Source organism: Fringilla coelebs (assembly GCF_963513975.1).
Source record: "Fringilla coelebs genome assembly, chromosome: Z".
In the NCBI taxonomy this organism is placed as follows: Eukaryota; Metazoa; Chordata; class Aves; order Passeriformes; family Fringillidae; genus Fringilla; species Fringilla coelebs.
In genome coordinates, this window is record NC_140031.1 from 49,721,531 (window position 1) to 49,737,779 (window position 16,249).

Here is a 16,249-nt window from a genome sequence, read left to right on the forward strand (position 1 = left end):
TCAGCTTTCACAACACTCTATGAGCTTTGCGCGTTTGATGGAGCACAGATGGGGGCGTGTTATTTGGGCAGACGTGACAGGTTTTTGGGATTCGATTAGGCTGGATGGCACTTACTTGGCGACGGGGTAAGTGTCAACCTGACCTTTATTTTTGCCAACAGTGGCAAAGCGGCAGACGCTATCAGGTGGCTCTAAAACTCTTCCCCAGGGGTGCCGCTCGGTGACCCCCGCCGAGGTACATGCCCCGCCTGTCTCAACGATGACGCTGTGGCGATGGAGTGCGTAGCGCCGCCACCGGGTTTCTCCGGGGGGCTTCGCGGGCTCCCGCTCCCTGCACAGCGCCCGTCCTCCCGTCTCCCGCCCGCGTGGACCGGGGGCCCAGTCCCGAGGCAGTACGGGGAGCCCCACCCGGCGGTCCCGGTGCAGCGGGTAGGGCAGGGGCAGCCAGCTCGGGGTCGCGCCGGGGTCACGGACAGCCCGCCCGGGCGGGGCATCCCCGGCGCCCCTCCCGCCCCTCCCCGCCAGCCAAGCGGGGGGGCCGCGGCCGGAGCGCGCGCCCACCGCTCCCCGCGCCTCCAAGCGTTGCGCACCTTTCGGGACCGGGCGCTGATTGGCGGAGGGCTGCCAGTGACATCAGCCGGCTCACTTCCCATTGGCCGGCCCGTTGCTGGGACCGTAGGACTTCCAGGGAGCCACTTAACCCGCTCGGCGCCGCCGCCCCGCGCCGCCCCCACCGCGGGCCCCCGCCCGAGGCCGCTGCAGGTTCCTCCGGGCCGCGGCCGGGCCGGCGGCTCGACCCACGCGGCGGGGAGCGGAGCCGCGGCGCCCCCGCCGTCGCGCCCCCGGCGGCACCCCGGCATCGCTGCTTTAAGCGATCGCGGCGGGGCGCCCGGAGTAGCACGCGGCCTGGGGAGGGAGCGCGGCGATTGGCGGGGAGGCCGCCCGGCGGACACGCCCCCCCTAGAAAAGGGGCGCCGTGAGTGGCGGGGGGAGAAAGTAAACACAGCCGGCCGGCCCTGCCCGCGGACCGGCCGGGGCGGGAGGGGCTCCGCGCCTGACGTGATGGGCCCCGGCGCGGCCGCCCCCGGGCAGGAGCACGCGGGGCGCGGGGCGGGCGGTATCCTCTCCCCCGGCCCCTGCGCCGGACTCGGGCCGGCCGCGCGGGCGGCGCTCCCCCCTCGCCGACTGCGCGCCGCCCCCGGGGGGCGGCGGTGAAGGACCTGCCCGGCGCCCCGCTATTTATTCGCCCCCCACGCCCCCTTCCTCCTCCGCCCCGCTCTTTCCCGCGCCGCGGGCGGGCCATGGCTGGCGGCGGCGCGGTCGGCCCGGCGGACGAGCAGTGAGGGCGGACGGAGCCCCCCTTGTCGTCGGGGCGCGGCCGCACCATGTCGGCCGTCGCGTACGTGGACTTCGTAGCGGCGCAATGCCTGGTCTCCATCTCTAACCGCTCTGCCGTGCCCGAGGCGGCGCGGCTGAAGGTGCCGGGCGAGGGGGAGGCGGCCCGGGAGCTGCGCGACCCCCGCGACGCCTGGAAGGACTACTGCGCCCTGCTGGCCATCGCCAAGAGCCTGCTGGAGCTGAACAAGTACCGGCCGCTGCCCGCCCCCTCCGTCTGCAGTGACAGCGTGGAGAGCCCCGACGAGGACGCGGGCTCCGACAGCGACGCGGCCACCGAGCAGGGTTCCAGCCCGCCCCGCAGCCCCCCGCCGGGGCCGCCCCCCCGCCTGCGCGCCGCCGGGGCCGCCCCTAAGGGGAAGCTGGCGGCCGAGAAGCGGCACAAGTGCCCCTACAGCGGCTGCGGCAAGGTCTACGGCAAGTCTTCCCACCTCAAGGCGCACTACCGGGTGCACACAGGTCAGCGGTGGCGGAGGGAAGGGGGCGGGAGCGAGCGCTTGTCCTCGGATGAACCCGGCCAGCGGCGCGCCCGGCATCCCCGCGCGCCCCCGCCGCCCTGCCGCGCCGCTCTGGCTTCGGGTCTGCCTCGGGTCTCCCCCTCCTTCACGCCCCCGCTTCTTTCCCCGGCTCTCATCGGCGCCCCCTTGTCCGGCGGGAGCTGGCGGCCGCCCCGGGCGGGGCTGCGGCAGCGCCTCCCGCCGCGCCCTGCCCGCCGCCCACCTGCGCCGGACGGGAACCGGTCCGGGCCCCGGCGGGCAGCGCGGGCCGGGCGGCAGATTGCCGGGGAGCGGAGCGAACTTGGCGGGTCCGGCGCGGCTGGGAGGGGAGGATGGCAGCGGGGACCGCCGAGCTCGCTCGGGCGTCGGCGAGGGAAGCACAGGGGCGACGGGATTCGGGTTTCCTGCCGCTGTAGGCGGACCCGGCTGCACCGGGTCAGAACTCGGCGCCCATTCCGCAAGGGAGTCGAGGGCAGCGCAGTCCCCGCCCGCGCCCCTCTCGCTGCTCCGGCCGGCCGTCGGAAGCCGTGGCCTGGGCCGCAGAGTTGGCGGTGAGCTGTGCTCGGCTGCGGGGACTGGATGCAGCGGGGCCATGGCGCCGGAGCACGGGCTGCCGGCTCGGCTCGGGAGGGGGCGGCGGCGGAGTCTCCCCGAACCTGGGCGAGCTGCACCTCTGGGGCCGCGGACACACCCCCTCCGGCGGGCTGGATGGGCGAACTCGGGGAGCGCGCCCGCTGGAGCCGGTGTCAGACGCTCGAGCTGGCGGCGGAGCAGAGCCCCGCCGGCTGCTCCCGAACCGCCCCGCTCTGCGCCTCCGGCCGAGGCGATCGAGGAGCCGTGCGGGGAGGACCGACCCCGCTCTTCCCGGCGGCAGCGCCTCGCACTGTGGGTTACCGCGATCCAGCCTAGACGCCTTCCACAAGGGCTTCATTCATCAAGCTGTGTGCTCCCATTCCCGGCCCTCACCCGGGCGCCTCGGAGGGTGTGGCAACATGGAAACCTGGAGATAAAACATATCTGCGGCAGCCTAGCCCCAAGGGGACAGCAGCTGCAGAGTTCTCTGTTCGTTTGTTTGTTTTCGTTTTTGTGTTTTTTATTTGTTTATTTATTTGTTTTTAGACCTTCAGTGCAAGTGATTGAATAAAAACCTTTATGAGTCTGAATTGCTCCTGGGATCGTAGTGTAGTACAAAAGGCTGCTTTAAAAATGTTCTCAATTGAAGGGTTGTATTCAGGAACAGAAACGAGTGGATAAAAAGAGACAAACACTGCCAAGACATTTCATGTGCTTTACGTCAGTTCTGTCAATGATGGTACCTTTTGGGTTTTGTCTGTTGGTGGTGATGGTTAGCAGTGTGATATGAAGTGAGTTGATCACCCAAGGAATGTACCGTCAGGCATTGCTGTAGAATTTAATATGGATTGGGTAGGGTATGGCCACATCTGAGCTCCGGCTCAGCTTCTGTGGCTCCAGTTCACCAGTGTGCCTAGGTGAGCGTGCACTGCAGAGGAAGAGGCTCCATGCTCCGTGCCGACCAGTGCCCAGCTGTGGCAGATCTGCTGGGTGCTTAGCTCAAGAGGGTGGAGAGAAGGGGGTAGGATTACTGAGTATGGCTCAGCGATGAGCTCTGCGGTTATCCTTTCTCTCTGAGCTGGGAAAGAGGATGGTCAGTGGTGACCCTATGCTGACCTCATGACCAGTGCCAAGGGTTGTTGTGTTACTACCTCAGAGACTGCAGCTCAGATGCTCTTTTGGAGGCTGAGTGTAACTGGTGCTCTCCTAAATGTTTTCTCATAAGTGACAAAGAAAACGTTAGTATCATTTCCATTTACTACCCCACGCTCAAATATCCACCCTGATAAGAGAACCAGAATAGATGTTGGCTGAGGTAGCATTCTGTGTGATGACATGTAAATTAATGTACTGTACAACCCACACAGCCTGCTGTAAGAAGTAGTGTTATAATAAGTACTGCTAAAGTGGTATGAGGTTTAGCATGTGCTGCTCCCAAGTGGGTGGCCTTAGCTCCAAGTATGAGGCGTTTGACTCAGAAACGCTGAGGTACTGTCATGGTAGTTCTGTGTGATTAAAACCACTGCAGACATCCAGGAGTAATGAACTTTCAGAGCTTCCTAATGTGAAGTTAATTGTAGCTAACTGAAATGCTAAACGACACTGATAATGTTAATTATTTTTATAGATGACAACAATTCCTTAGCAACAGTGGGATTCAATGGGACCTCTGGAGTTATGAATAACTGTATATTACAGAGCATTAATGGGCCCTTCTTAGTACCATTTTATTTCCTTTTTTTTCAAATAACGTCTCTCTCATTTATATGCCATTTTTCACCAGTCTACCAACTAGGTTTCTTGCTGCAGTGTAGCCTTTAGTGGAAGTAGGTGCGCAGCCACCAGCTGAAGCTTCCTGGTATTAATTTTTTAATATTTAATCTCAGTATTTCTATCTTGGAGAATGGCTTAAGGATTTCTGTTCACACCCATGAACTTGTGTGTACTCACAGTTATCTTTATTCGTTAATCCTGGCCAAGGGAAGCTCTGCATCCTTCTCTTTCTGTGTAGTGATTGAGAATCTGAAAACTCACCTGTTCATCTTTGATAGCCTAATACAAAGCAAGAAACAAAGTACCAAATCAAGGTAGAAGGGTAGAACGCAAAAACTTGGTACTCAGAGGTTAGAGGTCTGTATCTTATTTACCATTCTTTAAACTTCTTGTTTCAAAGATTCCATATTTCAGATATTAAAAATTTCCATATAACTGTTTCCTTGAAGTTTGGGCCTTGATGATAAAGCTAGTTGAATTTCCAGAAGGCCCAAATTCGCCATCCATCAGAAGTTGGCTTTTGAGTTGATCTTTACAGAAAAAGATCAGCAGATGGCACTGCACATCCTGCTTGTGCAAACAGTCCCCTTGCTTGTGCTGCTAGGCCTAGGTGAGACCGACGCCCTGGAAGTGGTGCAGAGGTTGGGAGAAGCTGAAGGACCCATCTGAACAAGAAAAAGACAAGCAACAGCAGATAAGCAGAGAGTTACCTTCAAATGAAGAAGAAACAGTTCTCTAAATAGGTGTGTTTAGAGGTTTGGTTATGACCAGTGTAGGGTTACAGGTGACAGGTGTAGGTGTGTAGTGTTATTATTAGCCTCAAAGATGAAGCAGGGCGATCAGCTTAATAGAGAGGGATGTGCAGGCCAGAGGGTTTCCAGGGAAAATGAAGGGATGCAAGAAGAAAAAAGCAATCTCAGTCAGGAGGTCTGGCCAGGGAGTGCAGGGCAAAGGGCAGGGAGAGAAACTGGCAGGAGAAACAAGCTGTACAAAATTCATGTTTCCTATGATGGTGTGAATATAATCCAGTTAAAGGGCTCATGGCCACTGAGACTAGCTCTTCTCTGTCCCTCCTTCCTGACCAGGAAGGTACCATAAAAGTAACTTGTTAGATGCTTCCTCCTACTGGACTTACAGGTGCTTGCTTGCCTGGGAAGGCTGAGGATTGATGGGAATTTCACATACACATCAGATGCCCTTAATTAAGAGTTTAGATGCTCAAAACCCAGATGCGGGAAAAGTTCTCCCTCTTCAGCTCGGCTTTTCAGCCAGCTGTATGTGAACTGGATCCAAACAATGCCGAGAGTTTTGTTATATACCAGGCAGCTGATGCACTCTTAAGTGCTCCCAGCATTTGGCTCTCAACCAGTGCTCAGAAGCTGGGTTAGGCAGAGGTGAAAACCTGTAGGCTGACAGTCTGCACAGGGAAGTGGAGGAGCATTTCCAGCAGAGAGTAAGAACAGGCACTGCAGCTGCCTATTGCTGCTATCCACATATCATGGTGTTGGACCAGCCCCTGTGTCAGCTTGGTTTGACTGTACTGCTTTGTTATTTGTGTTCTAGATTATCTCACTCAACAGACTGTGCAGATGCTGGTATGTTGACAGTCCTCTGCTCACTGAGATCTTTCTCAGTAATTTTGCTTGAGCATAATCTGAAATTTAGTGTTTTAAGACCCTCCTATCCAGCTCACGCCATGTCACGTACCCAGATTCTTTAGAGTAGGACCCAAGAGCAAAAAGGGGAGCTGACAACACATTTTTTGTTAAATTCAGATTGCCATGTGAAATACCATGGTTAATGAAAATGCACAAATTGCTGGAGTTCTAACAGGCGTGTTTCCAGGTCTTGGAGAAACATGATGATCCTGACTGGGAGCCTTGCCAGCTGAATAAGGTAGGCAGAAATCCTCAATATTAAGTTCAAAATTGTCCAATTCCTAGTTGTCTTGTTTTCTGATAAAAAATTAAGATTTTAAGCAACTTATGTGTCAGTTGCGGGAAAGTGCTCCAGAAAAGTTTATCAATTGAGTCAGCATGACAAAGTTGACACGTAGGACAGAAGCAGTGAGCAGGCATTATCCATAAGAGCACAACTCCTGCTTCCAGAAGGATGTGTTGAAATTGCAGCTTTACCAAGTTCTGCACAGTGTTTGTGCTGTGGCACTGAAGACCATGTGGAGGGTGTCACTATTCTTGTTAGCTTGTGTTTCTTGCAGCGCCAGCTCTTTGGATTGCTGCAGGAACTGCTTTGTTCCTCTTTGTTGGCTGCTGTGTTATTGTGCACCAGGCTGCTGCTCCTGTGCTTCTGGCCTTGAACAGCTTCCAAGCCTGCAGCTGGAAGAGCAGGGGAGGGCCAATTTAAGATTAAAGAAACAAGGTCTGAGGGTGTGATGGCAAAGAATACCTCAGACACTGTGCACTTGTGGTAGTGCAGTTCACCATCTGTATTCGGGTTATGATTAATGTACACAGCCTGAGAGCACTCTATAAATACCTTAAACTTGAGGGAAAAGTCTGTTGAAATACTGGCTAATAAATTCAGAGTGAAATATCAAAAGTTACAGTATCTTTCTGAATGCATGTGGAATTGGATTCCTCCTTTCCCTGTCAAAGCTGTTTCATCTTAGCAAGGAAATTTGATTGTTCATAGAGGACAGGAGCTTAAACCCAATGTCCTTTGTTCCCAGGTAAGTGCACTAGGTAAGTAAGCACCAGGCTAGGAGTTGGTGTCTCTCCATTGTTGTTATTATTCAAGTATTACTGCAAAATGGAGGAAGTTCACATGAAGATAAGCCGGGAAAAGAGAAGAGCTAGGAACTTGTCTCACATATCCATGAATGTACTGCTGAGGGCTCTTGCCTTAGCTGCAAAAGCACGGATTTAACTCTCTGGTGAGGTTTGGAAAGATCTTTCCCAAGTCGCTTACGTGACTGATCTCTCTCTCCGTGTAGGTTTATGTGTGTGGAGGCAGTCCCCCAGAGAAAGCCTTCTGTAACACGGTCAAGGAGGTTTGTGCTCTGACAGAGAAGCTGAAAGGGCATCTCTTGCATCTGATACTGCATCACAGTGGGATAGCAAGACAGTTTTCCCGGAATTTAGGCTCAGCAGCAGCAGGTTGTAGCAGGTGGTTTTGCATCTGGACTTTTGAAAGAGACTCAAAACACCTGTATGTCCAAGCAGCTGCTGACTGGTAGTTTTAAGAATGTCAGAACATCTTAAATACTTGTGGAAAGCAGCACTTTAATACTTGAACCAACCTGTTGTATTTAATCCTAAGTCCTAGCAGAATAAACCCCTTGCTGAAACCCATCCATTTGCTGCCTATCCCATCTTTTTGGTCTGTTGTCTGCTTGGATGACCATGGTTTAGGTGTTCCAGGCAGCATTGGTTTAGGCATATGGTCCCAAACATCCACACTGCTGATCTCTCTCTGCACCAGTATCTGTACCTGATTGCCATGTGTTTTAATGATCTGATTTTGGAATATCTAAAGAGAGAAAAAAGCCTGCTTGAAAGGCCTCCAGTCTGTCTGCCCAGATGATCTCTCTTCACCAGAATATCTGGCATGTGGACACCCAGTCAGTCAAAGTCCAGTGTCCCAAAGGTGGCTCGTTCAGGGTGTGTGGGGCAAATAACTGGGGGGAAAAGTGAGAGACACCTGGGACAGACAGCAGATATTCTGTGTATTAAAGCCACCATGAACCGCAGCTCCTAACCTGCAGTCATCCACACATAAAGCAGCGTTTTATGGTGAGGAGGCAGATGACTAATCAGGATACCACTACTACCTGTACTTATGTTAATGAGCCTGCTAATGCCCACTCTGTATTCTTTTTTCAGAAACCCTTTCTGTGTAACACTGGAGTGTGGGAAAATCTGCGATGTCCCAGGGTAGGGGGAAAAAAGATTATTTTTTTAATCTATTCAGAACAAAATAAAGTCAACCTGCCTCAGATCATACAAAGTAGCTTGGATATAGAGTTTAAACTTGCCCAGAAAGAGCAAACTAAACATTTGTTGTAGAGGGTGGGGAGAAGGCGAAGGGTGGTGTTGAAAATGGCAAGTGTAGCAAGAGGGCTAAGATAAAAGGATCTGCAAAGGCCTTTACATCCATATGGGATTTAAAGCAAGCCAGGGTTGCAATAGGTCTTTAGACTGTAGGGAAGACCTGTGAAGCACCACTGTTAACTTATACTGAGAATAAACTCAGTATTCCTGGTGCCACACAGCACAAAGAATGGGAGTCTGCAGATGCACCTGTTCCTATTATCTATAAATCAGTTTTTCATTCACTTTTTACTTCTGTAAGCTGCTCTGGATATATATGTAAATACATATTCATCTTATTTTTTAAAGAAAATTATTCACCTCTTGTGTCTGTTGGGTTAGGATCCATTCACACATAGTTTCAAATTATCATGATGTACCATTGACCTTTCCTTCATCTCTTGATGGAAAATCCCATTGGAGGCATAATGTAAAAAGTCAGTAGCACACAGCCACCAAGGGAAGCAGTGTATAACAGCACTGCATGTTGATGTTTTATTCTGCTGTTCAAGCTTTAGCAGTACTACCCCCAAAACTAAGGGAGAAGAATCATAAGGAAAATACACGCCTTGCCTGAGCAGACTCGAAGTCCGTATCTCCAGATGGAGGCAGCACCAGCTTGTGCTGCAGCTCTCCAGACCACTGCCTGCTCAGGGAGCGAATGAGTTGCCAGACTTATTTTCTCAGAGGGCTCTTCCACAGACATCTCTACTGCTGCAAAAAGAAAGCATGTCAAACACAGCAGATACAACCACCATCTTTTTAGAGTGGACAGCTATCACATGCCATCAGCCATCTCTGCCTTGCTTTAAGTGCTTCCCAGAGACACACTCCCTGCCTGCCTTGCACCTATTGAAGCTGTCGCTGAGGTACCATCTCTTTGGGCTGCTCTCATCCCTTACAACTTTGTGACCAAGGGGAGAAGTGAATTCTCAGGCTCGGAGATGACCCCTGAGGGCCTGGAAAAGCCTCCCTCCCCCTTGTCTTTGCTCTGAGCAGCATGGAGTTTAATGCATCCAGGTGTCAGGGATTGTGCCTACTTTCATATAGGCACTTCCAAAGTGGCTGTGAAAGTTTCTGCGGGTTTGTATTGCTGAGGTGATGAAGTCATTCTTTACTGCTGTACTTGGGAGCTCTGCAGTGGGTGGGGGGCCATGCTGGTGCCATCCAGGTGCCTCCAAGGGAGCATGGCCACCCATCTCTGGCTGCAGTATCTGCTGTGTGCCCATCCTCATGCACAGCAGCTTTCCTGTTGGTAGCAAGGTGTCTCTGCACCATGCCAGGCTCCCACAGCCTTTGTATCCTCCCCCAGCCAGGCCAGGGTTGATTCCCTGCAGACTACAGTACCAAAGGCACAGCAGTTGAGGTGATCCTCATGTGATCCTGAGCAAGCTCTGCCTTTCTCTGAAGCTTTGTGGTTACATTGCATAACCTTAGAGTGCTTTCCCCTGGCACGTGCAATGGATGTGTGGGGTAGCAATGGTGGAGGTCATGCTGCTCCTGTCATGTGTCAGAGGGAATTCCAGAAGCAGGGCTTCATTTTATCTTCCTGGATGAAATTCCAGGAGGGCATGGGGGTGGAGTCCAGTTTCTTAAGGGCTGCTTGAGGCCACATTTTAAACACTACTTTTAGGCATATAGGTTGGATACTACTGTGCCTAAAATACAGGTGCTGCTCCCCAAAGACTGATGCTTGTATCCAGCCTAGGCACCTAATCTCCCTGCTTACAGCTGGGCACTTCTGCAGACTGAAGAGCTGTCCTGAGGTAGATGGTTGGAAATGTGGTTTCCAGAGACGAGGGAGGATGTCTCAGTTGCTCCCACTGCTCTGGGGTGTAAGTGCCTGACACAGAGGCATATACTAGATGGCTCCACATGTGCAAGATGTATAGCACTCCTCCGACGCTCCCAGAGGGGGCAAGAAAGCTGTTCTGCACCTCCCACTGCCACCTGCTTCCAGGAGCTGTGACAGAAGCCATGAGATAGATTGCAAAAGAGCAACACAAGTGAAACCCTTGCCTCAGGTGCTAAAGGCTGGGCACTTAGTACTGGGCAGGGGTGGTGTTGTGAGGCCTCCGTACAGCTCCCAGTGCTGCTCCACAGTGTAGCTGCAGCTGTGGCATTCACGCACACATGACCCTACATACTGTTTAAATTAATTTGTTTTATACAGGCGGTGGTTGTTCAGAAGGTCTTCCAACCATGTCTAAATGCATACATCAGGGAGCCAAGAAATGCATTTATAACAAACAAAATAGCCCTGGCTCACGATGGCTGGCAGCTCTGCCTCCACCAGGCTTGACTTCCTCTGCTCCATCCTCTGCCCTGATTGAGAGCCAGCACAGCCATGAGGCCAAGGAGGCAAGCACAGGGGCAGCAGCCACAGGGCTGTGCTGTGACTTAGACAGTCCCACTCCTCCAGCTCAGCTCCATGGCACACTGGTGGGTCTGGAATAGGGCAGCTGCCTCTTAAGGAGTACAAATAATTGGGAGCCCAAACAGTGAAGCGTTGTTCAGGGAAGCTTACTAGGGCTTTCAGGGCCCCTGGTGTAACTATGCCTCAGCTTACCCGGCCTGTCCTTATCCTCCTTTGGCCTTTTGGATGCCATCAGTGAGTCCATGCCTGCAACTCTACCATACTTTGTATGGAGTGTTGTCCTCCTGGATTCAGGGCTTTTCATTCAAGTCTGTAGCTTTTTGTCTCTGCTGTTGTATCTGGGGAGAACTCCAGGACCCAATTTGTAAATCACTCCTTTTTTGTTAATCTTTGAATGTAGAGTGAGCTCACCTGTTGTGCCAAATCTCATAGTACTAAGAAATACTGGAGTTCCTGAGTTTCTTTCCAACTCTTCCAAGCTGAAAAACCCCGGGATAGTTTTTGTATTTCGTGGTTGTCTCTAAATAGCTATCATAGAGCTGCCATTTATATTCCCTTCAGGAGGCTCTGAAGAAAGTAAATGAAGGGATCAAACGTGCAGCAGTCGTGGTGGTGGAAATCTTTTGTGTGAAGTTCAACACCTTCAGTTTCCATCTGTGCTGTGTATTAGGGTTAGCCTTGCTGCTTCGGAGGCACTGCGTTTGTGCCTGAAGGCAAAGCCTGTGCAACCCACAGAGGTGAGCTGTAGGGATGTGCAGTGCCAGGAAAATAGCATGGAGTTCTCTTCAATCCTTGCACCCTTGTTTTGTAAAAGCAAAGTTGCAGCATCATTTAGGTTAATGTGTTTGGGGTTGTTTTTGGTCATTACAGCAAACATTTATTCCGATAGAGTGGGAATAATGAGGTGTTTTTCCTGCCTTCAAACCAGCTGTCTAAGAGATTGATATGTGCTGGAACGCCTTGGATTTCCAGAGGAAGGGCTGAAAGGGGAGCATGGGACTTACCTCTGCAGGTGCAGCAGTTCTGCCCTACATGTTTGCAGCCCTGAGGCTTCACTGTTCTCCCCAGTGCCTCCCCACTCAGTTCTTCTTGGGCTGGAAAAACTTGTCCTAGCTAAATGATTTTTTTTTTTAATTATTTTCTAATTGTTACAAATAATTCAGTAGAATGGAAATGTCAGAGTAATAGTTCTGGCACACCTTTCCCAAGTTACTGTGGTGAGACCAATATGAAAAACATACATGCAAAGGCAGAGCTCATCTCTTGTTTTGACAGTCTTCAGGTCATGTAAGGTTCTGCACAAGAATGTGAGTTTCATGCGTTTGGAGGGATTTTTGGCTTCTACTGGAGGTGAGAGTGAAACCTGATGAAGTGAGTTATCAACAGCTCCACAGACGTTGGCACCACGGCAGGAAACAAGAGCAGCTTTTTTCCCTCAGCAGCATGTTCTCTCCAAAGCTGGCATGTGCCGATCTGCGTTACCCCTGCCCCCATAACCTCTCGTCGTCCTTTCTTCCCCACAGGTGAGCGGCCATTCCCCTGCACGTGGCCCGACTGCCTTAAGAAGTTCTCCCGCTCGGACGAGCTGACGCGGCACTACCGCACCCACACCGGGGAGAAGCAGTTCCGCTGCCCGCTCTGCGAGAAGCGCTTCATGCGCAGCGACCACCTGACCAAGCACGCCCGCCGCCACACCGAATTCCACCCCAGCATGATCAAGCGATCCAAAAAGTCCAGCTCCGGCAGCTCCTTGTGAAGGCAGGGCTGGCCCTGGGGAAGGAGCGGAGGAGAGGCAGGCTGTGGCGGGGGTGCAGGCGGTGGTGCCAGAACACGAGCATCCACTGCGCTGCCGGTCACCCTCGCTGTCCAAAAGCACATGTAGCCGGCATTAAAAAAAAAAAAAAAGTACTCAGTATCCCCCTCCCCATCTTCCACCTCCTGGCTCTGCCCTGAGAACAGTCTGGAACAAGTGGACTGTGGGGTGAGAGGAGGGAAGGGGCAGCCAGGGAGGAGGCGACCACCTCTTCCAATGTAGTGCGTTGATACTGGTGCACATACGTAGGATTGGGCGGTCTGGCCTGTGCCACCACAGTAGCATGACCCCGAAGTCTTTGTGATTGCTGTGTCATGAACATGTTTTGTTGAACAGTGTAATGCTGCTTGTATTTAGAGTCTGTCGAGTAAAAAACACTTTCCGAGTCACATAAATAACTCAGATGAAAACTCCATAGCACATTGTAGAAGTGGGTTTACTTCTGTGTATCTTCTGCGATCCTGCACTTAAAGAGGCTATTAAGAGAAACATTACATATGTTACCAATAGTATCTGATTGATATACTGAGATAAGGTGAATTTATACTCAATAAGGCCCATTAAAGTAAATAGGTATTTTTAACTTTTCTTTGTAATCACTATACCTTTGAATATCACTGGACTTTTCCAGTAAAAACATGTATGATTCAAGAAAGTACTTAAAGCAAAAAAATCCCCATAAAGAGCTCAGTAATTTTCTGACTGTGTGTGTATTTAGCTCTGTTATTCACTTACCTGGAAAAATTCAGCTCAGCCTAGATAATGTGGCGGGCATGTGGGAGCTGAAGCATATGTCTCTCATATGATCCCATACTTTACTTGTCAGTGGTAGAGTACTGTACTACAGAAATGCCACTAACAGTGCTTTATTATGCTGTGGTTTGTTTGAAAGGGTGCACAAAGCAGCTACCATCTTTACAAACGGCTGCTTTTTTAAAGGCTTCTTCTCTTCCTACACTTGCCTTAAAGATTTATTCTCTTCATACCATGGCCTAACTCCCTTGGAGTCCTATGGGAACTGTGTGTGCTTATGGAGAGAGTAGACCTTTTCTTAAGAGCACTCTGATAATGGAAACACCTAAATTACTGTAAGGAGCACTTTAGAAGGGCTCCTGTATCTCTTGATTGCTCTTTCTCTGGAGTATGGGGGAATACCACAAGCTAATTTGAAATACAGAAGGTGTCTTGCAATACTCCTTTATGACGTTAAGCTTCTCTTAGTACTTTGTACCTGTGTCATGCATGGCACGTCAAATGGTGATAAAAGCAATGCTAACTTTTATTTTAAAGCTATTTTTTGGATCTTTAAAAGGAGCAGAAAGACCACTGAATGAAAACTTTTAGATGTGATCATTAGTGAATATTTCAAATTTTTGTATGTTAAAAGCATGAAATTTAAGAGGTTATCAGTGATATATTTTTTCCCCTCCCCAGCTGCATAATGGGGGAGAATTCTGTTTACACCTTATTTTTTTCCAGCAATGTTCTTCTGTTTGGTTTTTACCCCTTCTTTCAGAAGAGGAAGGGGAGGTGCAGCCCTACTAGAGACTTAGGGCCAAATTAATTTTGTATTTACACTGAAACCCAAAGTGTCTCCACTGCAGATGAATTTAGGTCATCTTGTAAAATTGTGTACATAAAAGATCTTGTTAGCACACCTGCAATTACAGTATCTTATTGTTTATCTGATAAAAAGCTTGCTTCCTAGAAAGAAACATAAAAAAATAACTCGGAGAGTAGAGTGTTTTCCTCTACAGTTGTATATAGCTTTCAGCATTAGAAATCAGTTTGCATACTGTGTTTTTACCTGTGTAGCTCATGATAGATTTCGTCTATGTGAAGAGAACTTCTTTTAAAGCATTGGGGATATTGAACAGTCTATGGAATAAAAAGGGATGTGTTTTCTTCAGTGAAGACATCAGGAAACCAAGCACACTTTCTACCTCCGTTTCAGCTTTTTGAAACATTTATTTTAGAAACCAAACTTTAATTTCTTGTATTCAGATTGAGTCATAGAGGCATAGGTTCTTTGTAATAAAATCTGGTAGTGTTGGTGTTTTTATTGATCAAGAAATACAGAAAGTATTCTGCTTACCAGTACTGTTAATGCTGCCTTGTGGAGTAGGGTCAGGGCCATGAGCAGCCTGATGAGATTCAAAGGTGCATCTTTGTTCATCTTTGTTCTTCTCTCTGAAGATCAAGCTAGATTTCAAGTCTCCGTCCTGCAGTCTGGATTGTTGCCATTTTGTGGGACAAATACAGCAAAAAATTGGAAAATTGAGGCCCGATCCTGTGAAATACAAGAGATCCTCACATCCAATCAACCACAACTAGAAGCCACAGCTAATAAGCAGCTCCTAAATCAGTTTATGAACATTTTGGTCACATAGCTACCAGGATTAACTGATATATGGAAGTAAATGGCCAGCTTTATAGTGTCCATGTTGTGTATTTGGGGTAGAATGCACACTTGAAGAAATGTTCCTGCAAAGTCTGAAATAGGCGGGAGGTACTTCAGTTCATGGGACAATGGGACATGCAAGGCATGTGTCACCACTGCCAGTGGCAAGATCTGAAAAAAACCCTTCCTAAATGGTAGTGTATGCTGTATTTCAGCATTGGACAGGCAGGATTAATGTGATTCATTAATCTCTAAGAGAATGCATTGGGAATTACCAGGTTTGGGGATATCATTGTACTGTTTTGTTAATTTGGTTTGTTTTGGTTTTTTTTTTTTTTCCTTTCATTAAAAGCAAACAATGGCTTTAACACCTAAAACAAACTGCAGGTTAGATCCTTGCATCTTGAAGTTAAGTTTTGAATAGTGTTGCAAGTGTTGGAAAAGAAAAGGAAAATCAGGTTCTCTAATACTGTATGTACTTGTTGTACTATTTTGGAAGTACTTAATAGCGCTGAAGTTAGGACAGCTCCTCTCCTTGATTAAGAAAGTCCATTAGTATAGAGAAGTCATGGATTTAAAGGTATAGCTATATAATATACTTCTTCTTGAACTTTTTTCATGACCGACATTACAGATCTGTTTTCAGCTTGCAGATGGACTTAGGCCAGCATACACCAGACTGGACACATACTTAAAAATGCTGTTCTACAAACCAGTGATCTGTAACACTGTAAAATACCAACTCCCAATAGTTTAATCAGTTTTATTTTTGTACAGTATTCGTATTCTTTATAAGTTATTTTGCTGTCCTGTTTTGTAAATCACATGAAATTGTAAAAAAAGGAAAAGAAAAAAAAGTAGGCATAGGTGTTTTTGTACATATGTATATATATATATTGTCCAAATAAAGAAAAAAGGAATAAAAAACCCAAACTTGGTCTTGAATGACTGGAATCAAGCAGTGGTCATGTAAACCAGCCTGAATGACCACCAAAAAAAAAATGCTGCACATTATGAAATCCATAGTTTAAGCAGTGTGTGAACCAGCTTCAAAGGTCTTAGTGTTGCTAGTCATCATTTAGCTTGGGTTGTCTTTCTCTACTTTTCCAGTGTGTTTTCCCAGGCATTCCTTCTTCCGATACAGCAGGGAGACAGAGACCAAACTTGTACTCAGGAAAAAGTGTCCCATCACCTGCATGCTCCAGCTCGCAAGAAGTCTGTCTCCCACTGCTCCATGGCTTTGAGCTCAGAGTGGTGCTCTCCCTCGCACCGTGCAGCTGCTCAGTGAGCAAATGATGCTTCAGCCACACTGTGGACTGTGCAGCCACTCTGCTGCCCTGAACTTTCCATGGCTTTGGAGGGTTCACTGGT

The 16,249-nt window shown here is 49.6% G+C and overlaps 1 protein-coding gene across 1 annotated transcript; it reads left to right on the plus strand.

Moving 5' to 3' along the window:
• Window positions 1-1,259: 1,259 nt before the first annotated feature.
• KLF9 (KLF transcription factor 9) lies at window positions 1,260-15,796 on the plus strand. The gene is made up of 2 exons (XM_084225982.1): window positions 1,260-1,854; window positions 12,188-15,796. Exons 1-2 carry the CDS (start codon window positions 1,386-1,388, stop codon window positions 12,418-12,420), a joined length of 702 nt encoding a protein of 233 aa, XP_084082108.1. The 5' UTR covers window positions 1,260-1,385; the 3' UTR covers window positions 12,421-15,796.
• Window positions 15,797-16,249: the final 453 nt, after the last annotated feature.